The 20148-nt window shown below is 34.4% G+C and overlaps 5 protein-coding genes across 9 annotated transcripts in view; 3 read left to right on the top strand and 2 right to left on the bottom strand.

The window, feature by feature from the left end:
* The window catches only part of LOC136417311 (mid1-interacting protein 1-like), a 223246-nt gene that overhangs the window by 35741 nt on the left and 167357 nt on the right, over nt 1–20148 (bottom strand). The gene's annotated exons all lie outside the window — the stretch shown is intronic.
* Srp72 (signal recognition particle 72) overlaps nt 1–20148 on the top strand; it is a 257370-nt gene that overhangs the window by 229215 nt on the left and 8007 nt on the right. The window lies entirely within an intron of this gene.
* LOC136417297 (SWI/SNF complex subunit SMARCC2-like) lies at nt 142–7160 on the top strand. 2 transcript variants are annotated; one of them, XM_066402932.1, is made up of 8 exons: nt 142–346; nt 509–628; nt 1447–1560; nt 1651–2642; nt 3232–3680; nt 3738–4569; nt 4623–4751; nt 5278–7160. In XM_066402932.1, exons 1-8 carry the CDS (start codon nt 230–232, stop codon nt 5297–5299), a joined length of 2775 nt encoding a protein of 924 aa, XP_066259029.1. In that variant the 5' UTR covers nt 142–229; the 3' UTR covers nt 5300–7160. The 2 variants fall into 2 exon arrangements, with proteins under 2 accessions (XP_066259029.1, XP_066259028.1); XM_066402931.1 differs by having other exon boundaries at nt 143–346; nt 1639–2642.
* LOC136417296 (SWI/SNF complex subunit SMARCC2-like) lies at nt 7301–14316 on the top strand. Of its 4 annotated transcripts, none has more exons than XM_066402930.1 (8): nt 7301–7741; nt 7904–8023; nt 9202–9315; nt 9406–10843; nt 12892–13182; nt 13241–13778; nt 13829–13981; nt 14036–14316. In XM_066402930.1, exons 1-8 carry the CDS (start codon nt 7625–7627, stop codon nt 14055–14057), a joined length of 2793 nt encoding a protein of 930 aa, XP_066259027.1. In that variant the 5' UTR covers nt 7301–7624; the 3' UTR covers nt 14058–14316. The 4 variants fall into 4 exon arrangements, with proteins under 4 accessions (XP_066259027.1, XP_066259025.1, XP_066259026.1 ...); XM_066402928.1 differs by having other exon boundaries at nt 13829–13992; nt 14055–14316; XM_066402929.1 differs by having other exon boundaries at nt 9394–10843.
* Nucleotides 17708–20022, bottom strand: spidey (hydroxysteroid 17-beta dehydrogenase 12 spidey). Its single transcript, XM_066402785.1, has 2 exons — nt 19731–20022; nt 17708–18787 (listed from the first exon to the last, which is right to left on the bottom strand). The coding sequence occupies exons 1-2, from the start codon at nt 19891–19893 to the stop codon at nt 18000–18002; spliced, it is 951 nt and encodes a 316-aa protein (XP_066258882.1). The 5' UTR covers nt 19894–20022; the 3' UTR covers nt 17708–17999.

Here is a 20148-nt window from a genome sequence, read left to right as displayed (position 1 = left end):
TCGCTTCTCTATAAAAATAGATTTATTTGAATTCTGCGCCTCAAAAGCCTAATGAACGTTGATAAATAATAATAATCACATAATTTTTAAAAGTATGTCTGATTAATTTTCCTTTAATGTGGCAACGTCGCAACGAAGCTTCCAAACGATGCAAATAAAATCTCAAAAATGGTCGCCGGCCAGTAAAACGTTTGCGTTGTTTTCCATTATTTAGTAAAAAAATATCACAATGATGTCTATAGGGCCTAAAATGGATGGTGGACCCAACACCAAATACTTTGACAGTCCAGAAACCCTAAATAACTTGGAGGGGGTCAAGAATTGGCTGCAAAAGAATGCTAAAAAGGTAAGACTATCCTAGCAAGATTCCCTCATAAGCTTCACTTTTCTTTACAATTGGTACCCTTTAAATCGGTTTTACTAAATTAAAAATTATCTGCTAAGTGGTGTATAATACTTATAGAGAAGTTTGTTTAAATATGGTAGAGATTTATTTAATAATTTTTAGTACATCAACAATGAGCCTGTCACCAACAAATCTATATCTCAAACAGTTGTCCAGTTCTTGCAGTTTCAAGAGGATTTTCTGGGCAAAAAGACACAGAAACCCCCAATGACACGAATACCAGTAAGTTAATTAAAGCATATGTCTTAATAATACACAACCTTTTTTACAAAAGTCAGAAGTACCATTGAGTACTGCTTGTATATGAGTACCATGCATTCTAGATTCTTAAATGAAAGGTTTCTTACATCGTGTGTAACAGAGGTCTTGTTCATTGGCATGCAATCTGTAAGATATTGCATATTAAAAATTATGTGACTAATTATTTCACGTGTATATTTTTGGTTTCCAATTTTGTTATTTAAGGCTTAATTGTTGGTTTTCTTTTAAGTTATATTTTTCCGAAACAGTGGATGTTAAAAAAGTTTCTTCTTTGACTTTACCTTCATAATCACACAATTCCTCAGGATTTTCTGCTAAACACAACAGAAAATCTTTACAGTAGTATGATACTATAGAAGACAAATCATAAATTAACACCTTGTTAGGTTTTATATTGAGAAAATCTTACAAAAAATTGAACTGGCATTAATTATTTCTTTTCAATGCAATTTCATCTTAAATTTAAACATCATTTGGCCATTTTGTTTAACTTGGGTCTAAATTTTGGACCTCACAACAGATTATTTTATTGATTTTTTGGATGCGATACCTCAAGAATGAAATTTATGAACCACTATTTACCTTCTATGTAATTATTTAGCTGTCTGTTGAATTAAAACAAATTTTGCTACTGCTGTCAAATAGAAAGACCATCATTATAAATGTTGCCAATAGCAACACCCTAGTAAAATCCTAAAAAATATCCAAATAAATGTATATTTTTTTCTGTAGGAAGGAGTCTCAAATAGTTGCACTTATTGTTAATATCCATCCATTAGGTAAAATACTTCTTGGACTTCAAACCAGGTGGAGGCTTATGTCAAATGCTAACTGCTGCGTATAAATTTAAGGCAGATCATGGTTGGAGGCGATTTGAAATTCCAACAGGCAAGGTATATATATTTCAGTAACAAATATGTTTTCTGTTGTGTCTCATGTTAAGTTTGATTCTGTTTTGCTAAATGTTTTAGAATACTTCTAAGGTGGACAAAGTGTATGAAATGTTTCAAGCAATGGAGAAGGCTTTAGTCCAAAGCAAATTATATATTCTTCCCATTATTTATATTGACTCAAGTGTTGATAAAGGCATTTCACAAAAAATTAAAGAAATAAGCAGAAAAAGGAATGGGCAAGTTGTGGATTCTGAGGAGAGTGCTACTCATATACTCTACAATCCCAGTGATTCTCAAGTTGAGGAGTATGGGAGACCAGTGCTAAAAAGAGACAAGATGGTTTTAATGCATTGGTATTACTTTCCTGATTCTTTTGACACTTGGGTCAATCTCGAGTCAGTTGGTCTTGACAGCATGTCAGTTGATAGTTCTAGTCCAAGAACAGAACCATGGCGAGTGACTTATTCTTGGATTTTTGATACTGATCAGTACAATGAATGGATGTCTGAAGAGGACTATGAAGTAGATGAAACTGGGAAGAAAAAAGTCCACCCCAGGTTAATGACAGTTGAAGATCTAATGAACCCCTCAGAAGAAAGTAATAGTAAGAAAAAGGACCGTAAAAGAAAGAGGTCACCATCACCAAGGCGTGAGAAAAGAAAAAGCGGTAGAAACGCTCCTATGAACAAAAAAAGCAGCAAAGAAGATGAGGAGGATGCCACTAAAGATATGGAGGACCCCTTGCCTGAGCCAAATATTGTTGAAGTTAATCCTTCTCTCAACAACCAAGCTGCAAAGAAAGATCATGAATTGCAACCACTGAAAGGTGGCACTATAACAGAACTTGATGAGGTAGAAGATAAAAATGAAGAAAATTCACAAACAGGAAAAACAAGTGAGGCCAATGCTCATGATGACGGTCAGGAAGATAATGTTACGGAACAGACTCACCATATCATAATTCCTTCATATTCTGCTTGGTTTGACTACAATTCTGTACATGAAATTGAAAAGAGAGCTATGCCTGAATTCTTCAATGGGAAGAATAAATCAAAAACTCCTGAGATTTATCTTGCTTATAGGTTAGTATGGAATAATATGGATATATAATATTTCCAAGTTCATGCTCACCCAACAGTTCTGTTATTTTGAAAGTTAAAGAAGTTATTACTAGTTCCAAAGACACTTCTTCTATCTTTGAAATTGTCTTCCTATCTTAGATGTCTTAAACATATGTAATAAAATGTAGTAGGGTGAACATTGAATTTGTAACATACTGCTTTTTTCAATTCTTAAAGGTGTATAAACCATTATGGCATAACTGTGTATAAGGTGTGATATAAGATATGATAATACGATATATGAAATGAGATGTCCCACCTCCTTATTTGGATACTTTGCAGATTTTATATTTATTGTGGAACTCGTCTAGGAAAGAGCTATCTGCATTTCTAATAATATATATAGAGTTATTGATTTGAAAAAAAGACAAGTGGGGCTTTAAGAAATATCATGTATACATACACATGTATATAAAGCATTTAATTTTAACATGAGCTCTACAACTTTTAAGTTTAATATTTTTTGGAAAATCAACTAAGTATCCATATAATGGGAGACATATACCTTAACATGTAATCTGTAAATACACTGCAATCATACATATTTCAGGAATTTAATGTTAGACACCTACAGACTAAACCCTACAGAATATATAACCAGCACAGCATGTAGAAGAAATTTGGCCGGAGATGTGTGCGCTATCATGAGAGTACACGCTTTCCTAGAACAATGGGGTCTTATAAACTACCAGGTTGATTCAGACTCTCGTCCATCACCTTTGGGCCCTCCACCAACGTCGCATTTCCATATATTATCAGACACCCCTTCGGGGTTGCAGCCGGTGAACCCTCCTAAAACACCACAACCCAGTGCCGCAAAGACCCTACTAGATCTGGATAAAACTCAGGACATTAAAAAACATGAAGGAGTAGAACCCTTGGCGAGTTTTGGCCTGAAATTGGATCAGTATTCTAAGAAGCCTGCAGTATTGAGGAATAAAACGGCGGCTTCGTTAACGAGGGATTGGACTGAGCAGGAAACTCTGTTACTATTAGAAGGTTTTACCTTAGATTGCCTTGTTATGGTAACTATTCTTCTAAAGATACTGTTTATAGGTCTTGAAATGTACAAAGATGACTGGAATAAAGTCTGTGAGCATGTAGGATCAAGAACGCAGGACGAATGTATATTGCACTTTCTCAGACTGCCAATTGAAGACCCTTATTTGGAAGACCCAGAAGCGGGAGGTGCCCTCGGACCTCTAGCTTATCAGCCTATCCCCTTTAGCAAAGCAGGAAACCCTATAATGTCAACAGTGGCCTTCCTAGCTTCAATAGTAGACCCCCGTGTTGCGGCAGCAGCTGCAAAATCAGCCATGAATGAATTTGCAAGCATCAAAGATGAAGTTCCAGCTGCAGTTATGGATGCGCACTTGAAGAGTGTCGAAGCCTCCTCAGCCTCCGGTAAATATGACCCTGCGGCTAATTTGGCATTGACAGGGATAGCAGGAACAGCTCCGGAGAAAGAAGAAGAGCCTAAAAAGGAGAAAGAAGAGGAGGCACCTGCAGAAAGTAAAGAAGAGAAGGAGCAGGTCAAACAGGATCCTGAAGATGTCGAAATGCAACCCGCCACTTCTGAAGTAAAAGTGAAAGATAGTGAGATGCAAAGTGCGGCTGCTGCTGCTCTAGCGGCAGCTGCAGTGAAAGCAAAGCACTTGGCAGCGGTCGAAGAAAGGAAGATTAAATCTCTTGTGGCGTTGTTAGTGGAGACTCAAATGAAAAAATTGGAAATTAAGTTGAGGCATTTTGAGGAATTAGAAACAACTATGGAGAGGGAGCGAGAAGGACTCGAATATCAAAGGCAGCAACTTATAACGGAGAGGCAACAATTTCACTTGGAGCAACTAAAAGCGGCGGAGTTTCGAGCTAGGCAACAGGCTCACCAAAGGTGTGAAGTTTCTTTATTAAACTTTGTTTCAAAATTTAAAAAAAAGTTTGTAGATTGCAATCGGAACATGGGCAATGGCCTCCGCAACATCAGTCTTCAGTGGCTTCGAATTCGAGTGATACGGGACCAAGCACAACCCCCACTCCTCCATCACCGCAAGCCACTCCTCACCATCACGTGGGGTAAGACTGATATTAATTAATTTTGCATAGTTTTATTTTTATAGTTCGTACTAAGCATTGTGGCATTCCTTGGAGAACTGTTTTTTCTACGATTACTTTAAAATGAATTGAAAACACGCTAAACAACAAAACTGTTAGGAACATTTATGCTTATCCCATTTGTATTATTAATCATATAATACGTTTCTGTATTAGAAATATTTCTTTTATGAGATGATTTCAACTGGAAGTTCGGAGTATTATATTTTAGCAAATTGCTCCAAAATTATTAGAGATACGAAGACAATATGAGGGACAAAAAAGTTTTTAAATTGAGCAAAGAATCCAACTTATTAATGATAATTAGTTGGTGGCACGTCGCAAAAAAAGTTCTAAAAAACAGTCTTGACCCCAGAAAAAATATCACCTTTCAGATTTTAAAGTCATTTTGACATACCAACGTGTGCCAGCCATAAGGTTGTCTATTGAATGCCAAGAGTCCTACTAATACAAATTGATTCACCCTGTACATGTTTTTGTTAATTAGAGACGGCCAGGACAGCGAGTGATGGTATCATCAAAAATAGTCATCTAACAAAGTCCTGTGATCTCGGAGTCATTAAGCCTTCATACGAATTGTTTGGTCTATTTCTACCAAAAGGGTATGAAGATGATTGTAATTTGAATTGTAAAGCTGAATTGTGTAATTTTAATTGTGAAGTTGTGTATATAGTAATTTTGCTTATTCACACCAAACCGGAGGTGCCTAAATTTGAAATATTTTGGAATACTTCTAGCTAAAATTGCTTTAATAAGCATGTTCTTAGTTCTCCACATATACCGGGTGTTTATGCAACGTGGTTTCTCCCCTTCCAAATTTTTGTTAAACATTTGAACTGAAAATTTGAAATTTTCATTATGTAATCTATTCACAATTTATATTTTTGTGAAGGAAATTATGCTCTTTCTGAATATATAAAAATATCTGGAACCTTATATTTAAGATAATGAAGTTTGAGACCATTTCCAGTTAAACTGGTAGTCGTCAATAACTCACGCATGCCAAGAAATTGCACAATTGTGTACATATTACATGATGAAAATTTAAAAATTGTGCAGACATTTGGAAGGAGGGGAAGCGCTTTGAAGAAACATTCGGTATGTCTACCGTCCATTTTACGACGTGCAAGCACCCCAAGTAATATAGGTAATCACCAGAATCAAGCAAACAAGAAACAAAACTTAAATGTGTCAGATTATAAAGTGTCTTCAATTAGATCAGCCTCTAGTTAACCTAGTGGAAATGCAACTCCATGTCTGAGATAAGTTTAAATTTCCATGCTTCTTATTTCCATAAATTAACCATTCAGATGAAAAGTGTTATAATGTTAAATAAATGTTACTTCAATTTTTTAATAATCTGAAATGCTAAACTTAAATTACCAAAAATTGACTTACACTACTTTTCATCTGAACGCTTCAAATGATATACTAACTTAAACTAATCCCAAACACAGTAGCATTAGAGATCCGTTTTTATTAAGAGCGTATTATAAAGCTTTATCTGATTAATTTATTTAGGCTATTAATATTATTTTAATATGTTAATATTTTTATAGAAGATGACGTTTTTAGTTTGTAATACGTATATACGTAGCAATTCGAGAAATAATTTTTTGTTTAAATAATTTTTGTGTGTTTAAGGGGTTGACTACCTATATAATTAGTAAACCTTTTTTTATTTTACATAATGGTAAGGAAAACATTTTATAACTGCCCTTGTCCTCCTGGATTACTAATTTTTGTCATTTTTCTATGCGAAATGGATTATTGTCTCGTGACTAATTACAATGGTCATTTCTTTTTATGGTGGATTTATGATTTATTTAAGTAATTATTAGATATACGGCGTATTTTTTAACGTGCAATATAGGATATCATTCGTCAAAAATTGAGTCCCATGTTGGCCTCTGTTCTATTAGACTTACAGCTAGGAAACTTGACAAATGTTAATTTAACACTACTAATTTACGGAAAGAAATTAATTGAGTGCAAAAAAGCGTGCAAGGGTCCTAAAACATGTACTTACCTTCGTCAATTTTTATATTTTGCATCTTGTTAAAAATTAATTTGTCACCTTGAAGGGACATAAATATTGCAAACATTTAGATACGAGACCTTCAAAAATATTCAAATTTGAGGAAAATAAATGTCTTTTTTAAGACTTTTGCATGCTTTTTAATTCAATTAATAGTTCCAAATTAACGCCTTCCAAGTTTTGTATCTTTAATTCTGAGAGAAGAGCGGCTATTATGGAATTACATTTTAAACACGCGAAGTTCCACGTTGCATGTTTAAAAAACACTGTGTGCTAATATTTTTTTTTAGTAAAATTGTGAAGTAGTTATTGAGTAAACTCTTTATAACAGACTTTATAGTAAAACTGTATATGCCTAACTCCAGACCTCAGTGCCCGTTACCGTACCTCACACAGTTCCCCAGTATCCACACTCACAAAAATTTATAAATTCTGTATCCTGAACGAAGGACATTTGAATTAGATAAGAAATTCGTTACTACTATATTATCATATCTTTACACTCAAAAGGGCAGTTTTAATGAACCAAAACTAGCGCCAACCCTTAGGATCTCGTACAATCTTTGAAAGAAACATTATTTCAAACCAAATTTTCTCTCCCTTTATTGTATGATAATAGACAGAAGCAAATATAACCGGATCAATACCTTAAAAATGTTTGTTTTCGACGTCATGACGTAACGATCGACGTCCGTCCACGATAAGATTTTGACTGATTTGAGGCGTTTAGTATTTTTGAATAAACGCCGGTTTTTCAAGTGTTTCTTTAAAAATATATAATTAGGACTTTAGAAATATGTTGTCCGTGGGGCCTAAAATGGATGGGGGCCCTAACACTAAATATTTTGAGACCCAGGAAACGTTGAATTCCCTTGAAGGGGTGAAGAACTGGTTGCAAAAAAATGCAAAGAAGGTGAAGACACTTGATTTATATTTTATTTTAATGTTCTCTGTAGGTATTACATTAAGGAAAATTAGCCATAAGAGAAACTGATATTTCCTTGCAGTTAGTTGTGCTTTGTTCATTTATAATTTTAATAAAATTTGTGTTCTTAGTGGTAACCTCACTTTTCAGTACATCAACAATGAGCCCCTCACTAATAAGATCATTGCTCAAACTGTGGTTCAGTTTCTGCAATTTCAAGAAGACTTCCTTGGTAAGAAAGCTCAGAAGCCCTCCATGACTCGCATACCTGTAAGTACATATATCCTATTTTGCAATTTCTTGACTTGTTGAGTCACAGGAGGAATATGTCCCTATAAAGGAGCTTCAAATGTAAAAATATTTCTATAGGTTGTCCCAGAAAAAAGTACCATGCTTTAAGGGGTAAATAGACTTTAATAGAATGTAAAAAAAACACTTAAACGTGTGTGAAAGGGAAAACTTTTATGGTATAGGTAGTATACAGTGGACAAGATAAGGATGTCCAGCATGGAGATCTCGTAAACGGTGACAGTTACAGACTTGGTTAAATGAGAGAAAAGTTGGGCATTCAAAAAAATAGTTTCATGCTGCAACAGATCTGCGAAATTATTTTTGATTTTATAATTTAAAAAAAAATGAATTTTCGAATTTCTTTTTTTATTTTTTCCCCATCTATGATAATAGATGGATGCAACCTAAAACCACTTTCCCATTACGGTTTTTTATAAGGTTCAACACGACAGTTTTGGTGTCAGTCTAAAATATTTCATTTGATAAAAATGATTATCAAATTTTGTTCTAAATACACCCCTGGTAACTTTTTTTGTATGCTTAAAAAACATAGAAGCCTTTGAATAAACTGCAACGTCCAAGTCAAATAGGGTACTTGTCAAATTTTTTAAAAGCTTTTGACAGAATATTTAATTATCAATTATTCATTTAACAAAGTAAAGTGTTATATTTATCTGTACACTCTAAAAACAACAATTAGAACCTCCCCTTTTAATTTATATCACAAATCCATCTTACCCTTTTACCATCTTAAGATCTTTTTACAACTAAATTTACTGTACCTAGTTGTTTTTGGGACGTCCGGTATAATAATAATATAATGACCTATTTAATTTAGTAATTTTTATTAATAAATATTGAAATTATAATAGTACATTAAGAAATCAGTTGTATAAGACAGCACAGTGGCATACGGATACAAGTAACCAATGAATGAGTACTCCAATGGCCAATGGCTGAAATGTGTATCTTATATACATAACTTCTAACTCACAGCGTTTTCACGCCAGCTTGCTACTGGGGTATACAGTTAGAATATCATGTATTTCCTTTTTTTTTAATTAAACACTCTGCACATATAATTTGAGAAAACTCTAATTTTCCCACAAAATCTCACAGACACCTAATGATCACTGAACTATTTAAAACAATTTTAGGTAAAATATTTCCTGGATTTTAAACCTGGCGGAGGTTTGTGCCAAATATTAATAGCCGCCTTTAAATTTAAAACTGATCATGGTTGGAGACGGTTTGAAATACCTTCTGGCAAGGTATGTCTATAAAGCATGAATCTTGCTGGATGTTGTGTTTTTATTTAAAAAAAGGTTCTGTTTTGCTGAATATTTTAGAACACCTCAAAGTTGGATAAAATATTTGAGATGCTTCAATCAATGGAAAGAACCTTAATTCAAAGCAAACTATATTCATATCCTATTGTTTGTATCACTCCTAGTGTGGATAAAATTATAGCTCAAAAAGTGAAAGAAATTGTAAAAAGAAGAAATGGGCATATTGTAGAAAATGACGAAAACGCCACTCATATTATTTGTAATATATCTGATGCTCCTGTAGAGGAGTATGGGAGGCCGGTTCTAAGAAGAGATAAAATGGTTTTGATGCACTGGTACTACTTCCCTGACTCCTTTGATACTTGGGTGAATACAGACTCAGTTGGTCTAGATGGAGTCTCCATTGAAAGCCCCAGTCCTAGATTGGGTCCATGGCATATTACATATTCCTGGATCTTTGACACTGATCAATATAATGAATGGATGTCAGAGGAAGACTATGAGGTAGATGAATCTGGCAGAAAGAAGATTCACCCAAGGTTAATGTCTGTAGAAGACCTTATCAATCCTGATGATGGTAATAAAAAAAAAAGGGAGTATAAGAGGAAACGGTCACCCTCACCTGCTTCAAAAATAGGGAAGAGGAAAAGTAGTAGAGGTTTGGGGTTTTGCAAGAAAAATAGCAGAGATGACGAACCGGAGGACTTAACAAAGGATATGGAAGACCCTTTGGCTGATACTAACATTACTGAAGTCTCATCTTCTCCAAACAGCCAAGGAGCCTCTAAGAAAGATGGCGACCAATTGAAAAATAGTACTGTAATAGAATTAGATGAATCTGAGGACAAAACTGAGGACAACTCTCAAACAGGAAAAACAAGTGACAGCAATAATCCAGATGATGGATTAGAAGATAATGTTACTGAACAAACACACTACATTATAATTCCTTCATACTCATCTTGGTTTGATTACAATTCTGTTCACGAAATTGAAAAAAGAGCAATGGGGGAATTCTTCAACTCTCGCAATAAGTCTAAAACTCCAGAAATTTATATGGCATACCGAAACTTCATGGTTGACACTTATAGACTTAATCCTACGGAATACATAACTAGCACAGCCTGCAGGAGAAATCTTGCAGGGGACGTTTGCGCTATCATGAGAGTACACGCATTTTTAGAGCAATGGGGCCTCATAAATTACCAAGTTGACTCAGACTCCAGACCTTCACCAATGGGGCCACCTCCAACGTCACATTTCCATGTATTGTCAGATACCCCCTCAGGACTACAGCCCAATATTGGCGCCAAAACACTTCAGCCGAGCGCAGCAAAGAGTGTTTTAGATTTAGATAAAATACATGATTATAAGAAAGAAAGTGAACCTTTGAGTAATTTTGGTCTTAAGTTGGATCAGTACTCTAAAAAACCCATGGTGCTTAGGCATAAAGCTGCAGCTTCTTTGGCTAGAGATTGGACTGAACAAGAAACTTTGCTACTTTTAGAAGGTAGGTAATTAGAAAACTCCACAAACATGAGACATGTGTTTAGAGTGTTTCTTCACTATTTGATTTTAAAGGACTTATCTGGAAGTGACTTAAGGCTGGTTATTAAATTCTTGCATTTTTTTCTCTCGTGTTTGGATATAATCTCGTATTTTTGCTTGTAAATCTAAATTACTTCGAAATAATTGTCTACCGGATATTTGGTTGGTCGATGTAGATATTTACACATGTGACCGCACATGCAAACTAAAACTAATAAATAATCAAGTTTGAACAATACTTCCAAAAATGCCGAGCTGCGTTTACACGTGGCCTGATGATAAAAATGATCGTTCAAAACAGAAAAGTATAAAAATGTATTTAACATGAAGTAGTCAACACTAACACGAATAACGAAATTTTTGTAGATTATTATGCAGGAATATTAGACGTTCAACTATAGTTGAATTTAGGGTATTCTCTTTTGCTGAATTCGCAATTCCAGTTTCTGAGAGCATTTATTGGCTAGATACACAGCTAGCAGGTGTAAATAGATCTATAATCGCTAATAGTATTGCAAATACAGATAAATATGTTTATAATGTATCAATAATCAGTTAATATCACCTGACAGAGAACTAAACTAAAAGCTCCGAGTAGCAATATTTTAATTGGTATAGAGCGAACAGATTCACGGAATCAGGACTCATTGATAGAAAATCATTAATAAAAATAGCGATTTAAAAAACCAAGTTGAATGCGAATCCAAATGATGAGACGGCTGTTGACCAAGATTCCAGCTAATAACTGCAATGGAAAATACGCAGTGCTCCTTTAAAAGACGTGAGGTTAATGCTGGCGGCCAGCCGAATATCGTGCTACGTACTTATTACCGTCATTAAATTGGGTTTATAAGAGGGCTTATTTTAACGTGAATAAAGAATAATGGTACAAATATTATTTACCTCATCTTTGATCCATGATCTGAAAATATGTAAAACACGCCCAGTGGTTTTCTGCTTAATTTTTGAAAGATTTTTGAGGGTTAAGAGTAGAATAGAATTATTTGACCATGCTTTGGAAAATAAAATGCCGACCTTGTGCCGTAATGATGAACTATCAAAAAAAGCGTAATACGAGCTAAATAGGATTTCATCCATAAGGTAGGCCTTCAGTTTTCTTATAACAAAAGGAGAAGAGATTTTTTTTGTACTTAAGATGTTTATCCGTTCTCCCTAATTAAGTACATTGTTCAATGTTAAACTTAATACATATGCAGAAGTCCCATCAACCATACTTCTATATATTTTTTGAATATGTCTTTCTTTACGTTTTACTTTAAGACTTAAGAGATTATTAAGGGACTTCAGATTTGCGATCCTGAGCGCCCGATCTTTTTCTGACTCAGACAAAAGTTTAACAAAGCAGTATCATCAGCGTAGCAAACACATCAAACAGCAAAGAAAGAAATCAGAAAAAGAAAAAGAAGAAAGAAAATCAGAGATCGTTGATGTACACAAAGAAGAGCAGAGGTCCTAGCACGGAAGCCTGTGGAACATCGCCTTTAATTTGCATCTATAAGAAGAAGGGTATGGGTCCAGAAGCCAGAGTGGTTGTTTTGTTATGCCGATCGGAACAGGTTTTTCACGAGAAGACCGTGCAGCGTACAGTCGAACGCCTTACTCAAATAGCAGGGCATCAGGCTAATACACTATCTTATTTCAGGAAACACCTCCCGCAAGCAAGGTAAGGTCATTGACCAATTGATATGGAGGAGCCGCCACCGACCATGTGTTCAAATATCTACGTCGACAAAGCAAACACTATGTAATCCCTCAACTCTCCTTGAATTAGAAATTAAAATCTCCTTTTTTGCCTGGAACTAATATTCAATTTCCTATACATTACATTCCGTTAAAATTCTCTACTTTTACTACTAAAACAAACTCGGAACTTTCAGGGAATTTGAATGCTAATGAGTATTTTCCCCTTGGGGGAGATAATTACGACGAAATATCAGTTACTACGATGTCTTCAACAATTCCATTACCCCATTTTCCCTTCATGATTAGGTTTGGAAATGTACAAAGATGACTGGAACAAAGTATGCGAGCATGTAGGATCCAGAACTCAAGATGAGTGCATCCTCCATTTCCTAAGGCTTCCAATTGAAGACCCTTATCTTGAAGAACTCGAAATAGGAGGAGCCCTAGGACCTTTGGCTTACCAACCAATACCGTTTAGCAAAGCTGGCAACCCTATTATGTCTACTGTAGCCTTTTTGGCTTCTATAGTCGATCCGAGAGTAGCTTCAGCAGCTGCTAAATCTGCCATGACAGAATTCGCCAACATTAAAGATGAAGGTATGTAAAAACTTCCAATTAGTTAGTGATGAAATGATCATGAAACCTTTTTTATCAGTTCCAGCTTCAGTAATGGATGCCCATTTAAAAAATGTCGAAGCGTCATCTGCGTCTGGCAAATACGATCCAGCTGCAAATTTGGCACTAACCGGAATAGCTGGCACTGCCTTAGAAAAAGAAGATGAACCAAAGAAGGAAAAAGAAGATGAGACTGCAGGAGAACCTAAGGAAGAAAAGAGAGACGTAAAGACTGATCCGGATGAAGGATTGCAGAACTTACCCGTTGAGATAAAAGTGAAAGATAGTGAAATGCAGAGCGCAGCAGCGGCAGCCCTGGCAGCTGCAGCTGTGAAAGCTAAACATTTGGCTGCTGTAGAAGAGCGGAAAATTAAGTCCCTCGTGGCTTTATTGGTTGAGACTCAGATGAAGAAACTGGAGATTAAATTGCGACATTTTGAGGAATTGGAAGCTACAATGGAAAGAGAGCGTGAAGGACTTGAGTACCAGAGGCAACAGCTTATTACTGAGAGGCAGCAATTCCATCTGGAGCAGCTGAAGGCAGCAGAATTCAGAGCAAGGCAGCAAGCTCATCAGAGGTTAGAGGAGGTGATTGTTTATAAACACTTTTACAAGGATTTATTTTAAGATTACAAGCAGAGCAAGGGCAGTGGCCGGCACAAAATCAGTCATCTACCGGATCAAATTCAAGCGATACTGGACCCAGTACAACCCCAACTCCACCTTCTCCCCAAGCATCAGCTGTTTCATCCCCTCAGACTCCACCCCATCACCACATTGGGTACTTTTATCGTTTTATTTCAAGTGAAATTAAAAACTCGATTTTTATTTTCAGAGATGGGCAGGATAGCGAGTGAACCACTTAAGTGAAAAATACTTTTGATTTGATCTCAGGTTTGAACGATGAATATCGAGCCGAGCGGCAATTAAATTAGGGCCTATAGAGCTCCGAGTACTGTATGGTATGTAAGTAGGTAAGAAATATTAAAGTTCTTTTAATTTTTCTATATTGTGCTTAACATTGCTTTACATACATTCATTATTGTTTTCTAGAATTTACAGGTTCTGTTTAGAATAATGTTTTACTAGATTGATTGAATTACAAGGAGGGCTTTACAGCGGATAGTATTAATCATAGATGTTCCTAAAGAATTCCTATTATTGTATATAAGTTCTATTCTTAGAAACTGTTCAGTGTTCAAAAGCTGTGAAACTGACGATTACTTTTAATAGGACCGATGAGGTAATGATCAAAAGGCAATTTCCGCCACTACCATTTTGGAATGTTCACAAGATAAATAACTTTTTATATACATTATTTACTTATTTGTTAACACTTAGTTATATCATAATACAGCATATATGTAACGTATAGTAAATCTACAGTTCTGAAAAATACTTGAACTATCACTCCAGCCACACTCAATGCACTAAAATCCACCTAGTACTAGCCCTGAAAGCTGGAACTGGTGGAGTTGTATTACAAGTCTCTTAGATAGCATAACTTGTTTAACGTAATTAAACTAAAACATTGAGTAATCATTGGAGATTACAGTGTATCAAATGTATGGAATGTTAGCATACGCTTTATTCGCATCTTATAAGATTAATTTAGTTTCTACAGACCTCTTGAAATTCGCAGGATTTGTTTGCAGAATTACGGTCTAACGGGAAAGAACATAAAATCCAAAATGGTTTTTAAGGAAAAAATAAAAGTCAGCAGTAATAAAAAAATATCTGTAATACAGCATACTCTAGAACATAAGAATGTTTGTAGATGAATAACCAAAGGAGTCTCTGTCAGGAAGTCTCTGTAAAATAATAGGGTTAATATTAGATAACCTTGCTATAAAATCGTTTATTTTATTAATGCAAAATAATAGGAATATCAGAAAATACAATCATCAAAATGTATTTCAGTCGGGAAAAGAAGACAAAAATTTAGATGAATCATCATTTTGGTGCGACAGACGTAAATTTTTTATGCTTTTAACTCAATCAACATACCTGGCAAGTTTCGGAAAGCCTTCGAAAGTTTTAGGTGTCAGTAGCTTGTCTGAAACAAATAAAATCCCCTGGTTATGGCCTGATAAATTTCATTGTCAATGACAATAAATTTATAACGAAATGTCAAAATACCTTCGTACATGACAATAATACATTTGCCATTAAAAGTAGGATATCTTTATTTTTTTAGCAAGGTTTTCACACCAATTTGGGAATAAGGAACCCCAACTAGCTCTAGACACTTGCAAAAATATTCGAATTTCTTGATTTTATGTTACTCACATTTATGTTTTTCTTCTCCAAGCACTGACGGAAAATGCTTCTCTGTCTTGTGAATTTCCTGTGAGATTAACAAATAAATTATTGTTTACTTTATCACACTGAGTAATGCTATAGCACAGCAATAAAACCCCTTTATTTTCCCCACACATTTGAACGTTCCACTAATTTGATTTATACTTCATAAAACTGCCTGAGTATGAATATGTAGCAATAAGGAAAAATATATTAGCTAATAGTTACCTATTTTGTGAGCCTTAGGGCCGAGGCACAGTCATCCCCTAGGAAAACAAAATATTTGTGACTTAGTACTTCATTGATACATAACAGTAATGTTTATGATCATAACTTTAGAAAAATATGTCAGAAATATTGCTCTGTTTCAGTAGTTTTTAAAACCCAAAACAACACTTCTATTCTCTTTTCCACACACATGAACGTTCCACTAATTAAAAGACTACATTATGGAACTGCCTGAGCGTGGACTTTTAATATTAATTTAATTAATAGTAATATGAATATTTACCTCAGATATGACGGAAAATTAAGTCACATTTAATGGCAATTTTTCTTTATTCTCCATGGTTTTTCCAATATAGGTATGGAATGCTTCTATTGAATCTGTTAAGACGTAGGAACAGCCATAGCCGCAACGTGTCATCAATTGTGTAAAATGATAAGGAATCTAGATAGAACAAAACATCTTTATTTATATTTTTGTGCTTCATTTATACCTTCATAATTCTTATTTAATGATATTAAATCGACGTTGAAATAATAATATATATTTGAAGCTTGTGGATGCCATGTGGCACGTTATACTATAATCAGATACTTTCTTAAGTAGCCCCGAATATAATTGGACTATTAAGTTGAATCTATTCATAGGTAAAGTGGTACTCTTTAAAAACAAATCTTTACATTCAGAACAAAATTTAAATATGCACTTACCTGTACAATCTGCATTGCGAATCGACCACGTGGACCTTTTATTGCTTCAACATAGGCAGAATGGAAAGACCAGTCACGCTTTTAATTGAATCAATGTTCGGTCGTATTTATAAGCGCTTGCGCCTTTCACTATCCCAGTGAGGTAAGACGTAAGAATATAACTCTGTTCAACATAGAGGTAAACCGATTAAAGATCGTCAGAAATATGCGCAGAATACCGATCAGCATTCCTTGCACATGTTCCTTACGATTTCTGACGATCGGAAATTGATTTTCTATCTTGTTGTAACAAACCACATATTTCAGAGGGCCATCTAGTGACTACATACCATACTATCGTTGTATGGAACTTAATCGGATTTGTGTAGTTACTATATAACTAACGTTATAACGTTGGCCAACAGATGGTACAAGTATGAAGAATCTGTGAGAAACTGGGTATAGAATGGTGAATAGAATTTTATAACATTGATTTTGTTAACAACGTAACGATATTGTGACTGAATTAGACATCAAAAAAACATCCGTTTGTAAAGTTTTGCATCTAGAGGTTTTGGTTCTAAAGGAATGATAATGAAATATTATGAGTGATGTTTCTTGAAAGATTTTTACCATAGCAAATGAGTTACAGTTAGGCCAATCATTTTCACCATAACATTATGATTTCTATACAGTTAGAGAGAAACGAAAGGTCGTACAGCTTTTGATTTTATAACCAGTAGTAGTATCACTGATATATGGAGAAACTTCCTTGAAAAAAGTCTCCTTGTATATAACATATTTATAATTGAACTGGCAAAAATGTGTATCACAAGATTACAAAGAATTGCTTTTAACGTTTTAATTCAAAATATTGATTTGTAAACACTTACTAAATTCTAGTAAATTATATAATTTCCTGCCTCTAAGTATATATCGAAGACAATTATTAATTTTTTTATTTTTTATTTATTTATTATTAGTTTTTTTATTTTGTTACAAGTTTTTAATGTGTAGCTTCTTTTGTTTTTCTATGTAGCTGAAATTATAATTTAAAATTTAGACCATACTGCGAATTAAATCTATAGGGACGAAGCCCTCTTGCACCTCCGCCATTCCACCACAAACAACGGCATTCTGAAACATTTGTTCAAGTTTAACGTTATCTTACCGGGAAGACTTTTTACCAAAAAAACTCTTTTCAAAATATAATATATATATATATATTTTAAAAATCACAATTACTATACGAATATTCGAAATCAAAGGCGTCATAAATTTGGTTACAAATGGCCCAGGAAGAAATATTCAGCGGGTAACCTTTATCTAAAGTTATAACCAAGTATACCAGTAACTTAAACGTTGAGCAATTTGACCTGAAGTAACTCTAGTTTTTCTCCTTTAAGTCGCACACTTTATTGATAATTTTAGAAAAAAAAACCTCTTAATTAAACAATTGATCTCAGCGGGTCGAAAATTAAAAAAATATACAGGATGCCTATTTCACATTAAAAATTAATAACAAGAATCAGGATCAATGGGTACACATACCTTAATAAATAATAAAATATTAAGAACACAAATTATTGAGTTTGTCGTCTAAGTGCCCTAGCCCTAATATTAGTCATAGTTCTAACAATGAACCACCTGGACAATCTAGGCGAAATAGCGTCCATAAAGTGTATCACCCCTACTAGCAGGGTGTGAGGAAAATAACCCGTAGTCTTCTCTCTTACCCCTATGGTAGTAAGAGCTTCGCTCACGAATTTGGAGGGAGATGGTGCCATCCAAGTGGACGATTTGATTTTTGACATATTAGTCGCTACGTATCCAGGTAGCAGACATTGTACTATTATATTGTATCTGGAATACTCAGTAGCCAAATCTTCAGAGAATTTCTCCACAAAAGATTTTGAAGCTGCGTAGACGCTGAGCAAGGGACTAGGGATTTGGGCTGCCGTAGAAGAAACATTGACAATCGCCCCCCTTTTGCGTTCTACCATTCCCGGTAAGACAATTTTGCACATGTTTGTGACGGATATAATGTTGCACTTGATGATGTTGTCATAAAGCTCGTCGCCATTCTTCATTTCTAGGAAGTACTCAGGGTATGGATAGCTCATTCCGACATTATTAATTAACACTCCAATGTCCAAACCATGCAGTTGTTTGTCAATGTTATAGTAAATTTCCTCGACCTTTGTAAAGTCAGCTGCCACAGTTTTAGTTTCAACATTGTAATTTTGGGCTATTTGAGAAGCTACATCATCGAGTTTTTCTTGAGTTCTGCTGATCAATACTATGTTCAACTTCTTCTTTGCAAGAGCTTCGGCATAAGCTTTTCCTATCCCATCTGTAGCACCAGTTACTACTGAAAAATTAGAATTATCTCATTAAAACTGTAATGATTTTGAGTTACATGATATTAATTCACTTAGGAAGTTACTCAAGCATTTTTTAAAATATTGATGGAGTTTTAATTATTAGTAAAGGATTAATGTGCGGAACGTTTTGTTTAGTAAATTTTGTTGCTATATCAAAACAATAGTCCAAAGTTAAATCAATTAAAACCTTATTCGCTACCCTCGATTAACAAAAACAAGTACAAATGCAAGTACCTTGTTAAACATTTGATAAAAACATTGTAGTCAACCTATATAATACATTGCTGATAACTGTTAACCTTCAACTTAAAGCAAAGGCTTAGAACGGATCTATAAAATTTACAATTAAAATAGCATTGAAACAATACTCGAATATTAAATTATTCAGTAGTGCCATATCGTATAGGTCGCCTGAATCTAATATTGCAAACGTCATGTCGAAATGTTTTATAACTTAATAACTCAATTAATCAGCAAATTAGGTGTAATGTTATCATGCCGCAAATTTTGTCTACAATTGAAAATACATAAGACTATATACTACAAATTCGACAATCTAATTCTATTTGCAGCCTACTGATTCGCCTGCATCTGTGCGGTCAAGTTGAATGGAACTTTCTACTTTCTTCAGCATAGGCGGTATTAAAATGAATGGGTGATATCAGAATGTTCGTATTTAAATTTACGGAGAAAGTATGTATATACCTGATTTTGAGTTGTATAAGATATTAATAATTTTATTATTTAAATCAATTTTAATGTTTTTTTTTTAATTTTCAGGGGAAAGTAAAATGATGTAATAAAAATTCTCAACTCTTCGCCGAAATATGAAAGGAAATTTCTTTAAGGTTATTGTTTAGTCTAAAATAAATTTCTGAAAAAAACACTCGTAGATGTACATGTATTTTTGAATAAAAGTAAAATACTTACCAGCCCATTTTCCAGTTTCCTTCAAATTAGCAGCATTAATACGCAATGCAGTGTCCAAAAAATTATTATAAATGATTCTAAAAATGAATTTCAAAATGCAAAAACCCACTATTGCAGTGCACAAAATCCCTATAGTATCTATAATCCGCGAAGTTTCGGACATAATGAGTGTTCGATATTTTTGTGTAGTAACAATGCACACCACTGTCTGTGCACATCCGTCTGATATCAACGTTACGAATAACACTAAAAAATATATTTGTTTCTGGAAGAAATGATCCACCACTACGTAAAACGTAGTGAAAGCGCCGCTTAGCACACTATAGCATGTTTCGTTTTTAAGCCGCGCATGTCTTAATTGAACTTTCTCAAATCGTTAATACATATCTCCTTTCTTTTGGATAATCTTAATACCGAG

Source organism: Euwallacea similis, chromosome 27, assembly GCF_039881205.1.
Source record: "Euwallacea similis isolate ESF13 chromosome 27, ESF131.1, whole genome shotgun sequence".
NCBI lineage: Eukaryota > Metazoa > Arthropoda > Insecta > Coleoptera > Curculionidae > Euwallacea > Euwallacea similis.
The sequence above is the reverse complement of the archived record's forward strand: the minus strand, read 5'-3'. Positions and strand labels throughout refer to the sequence as shown.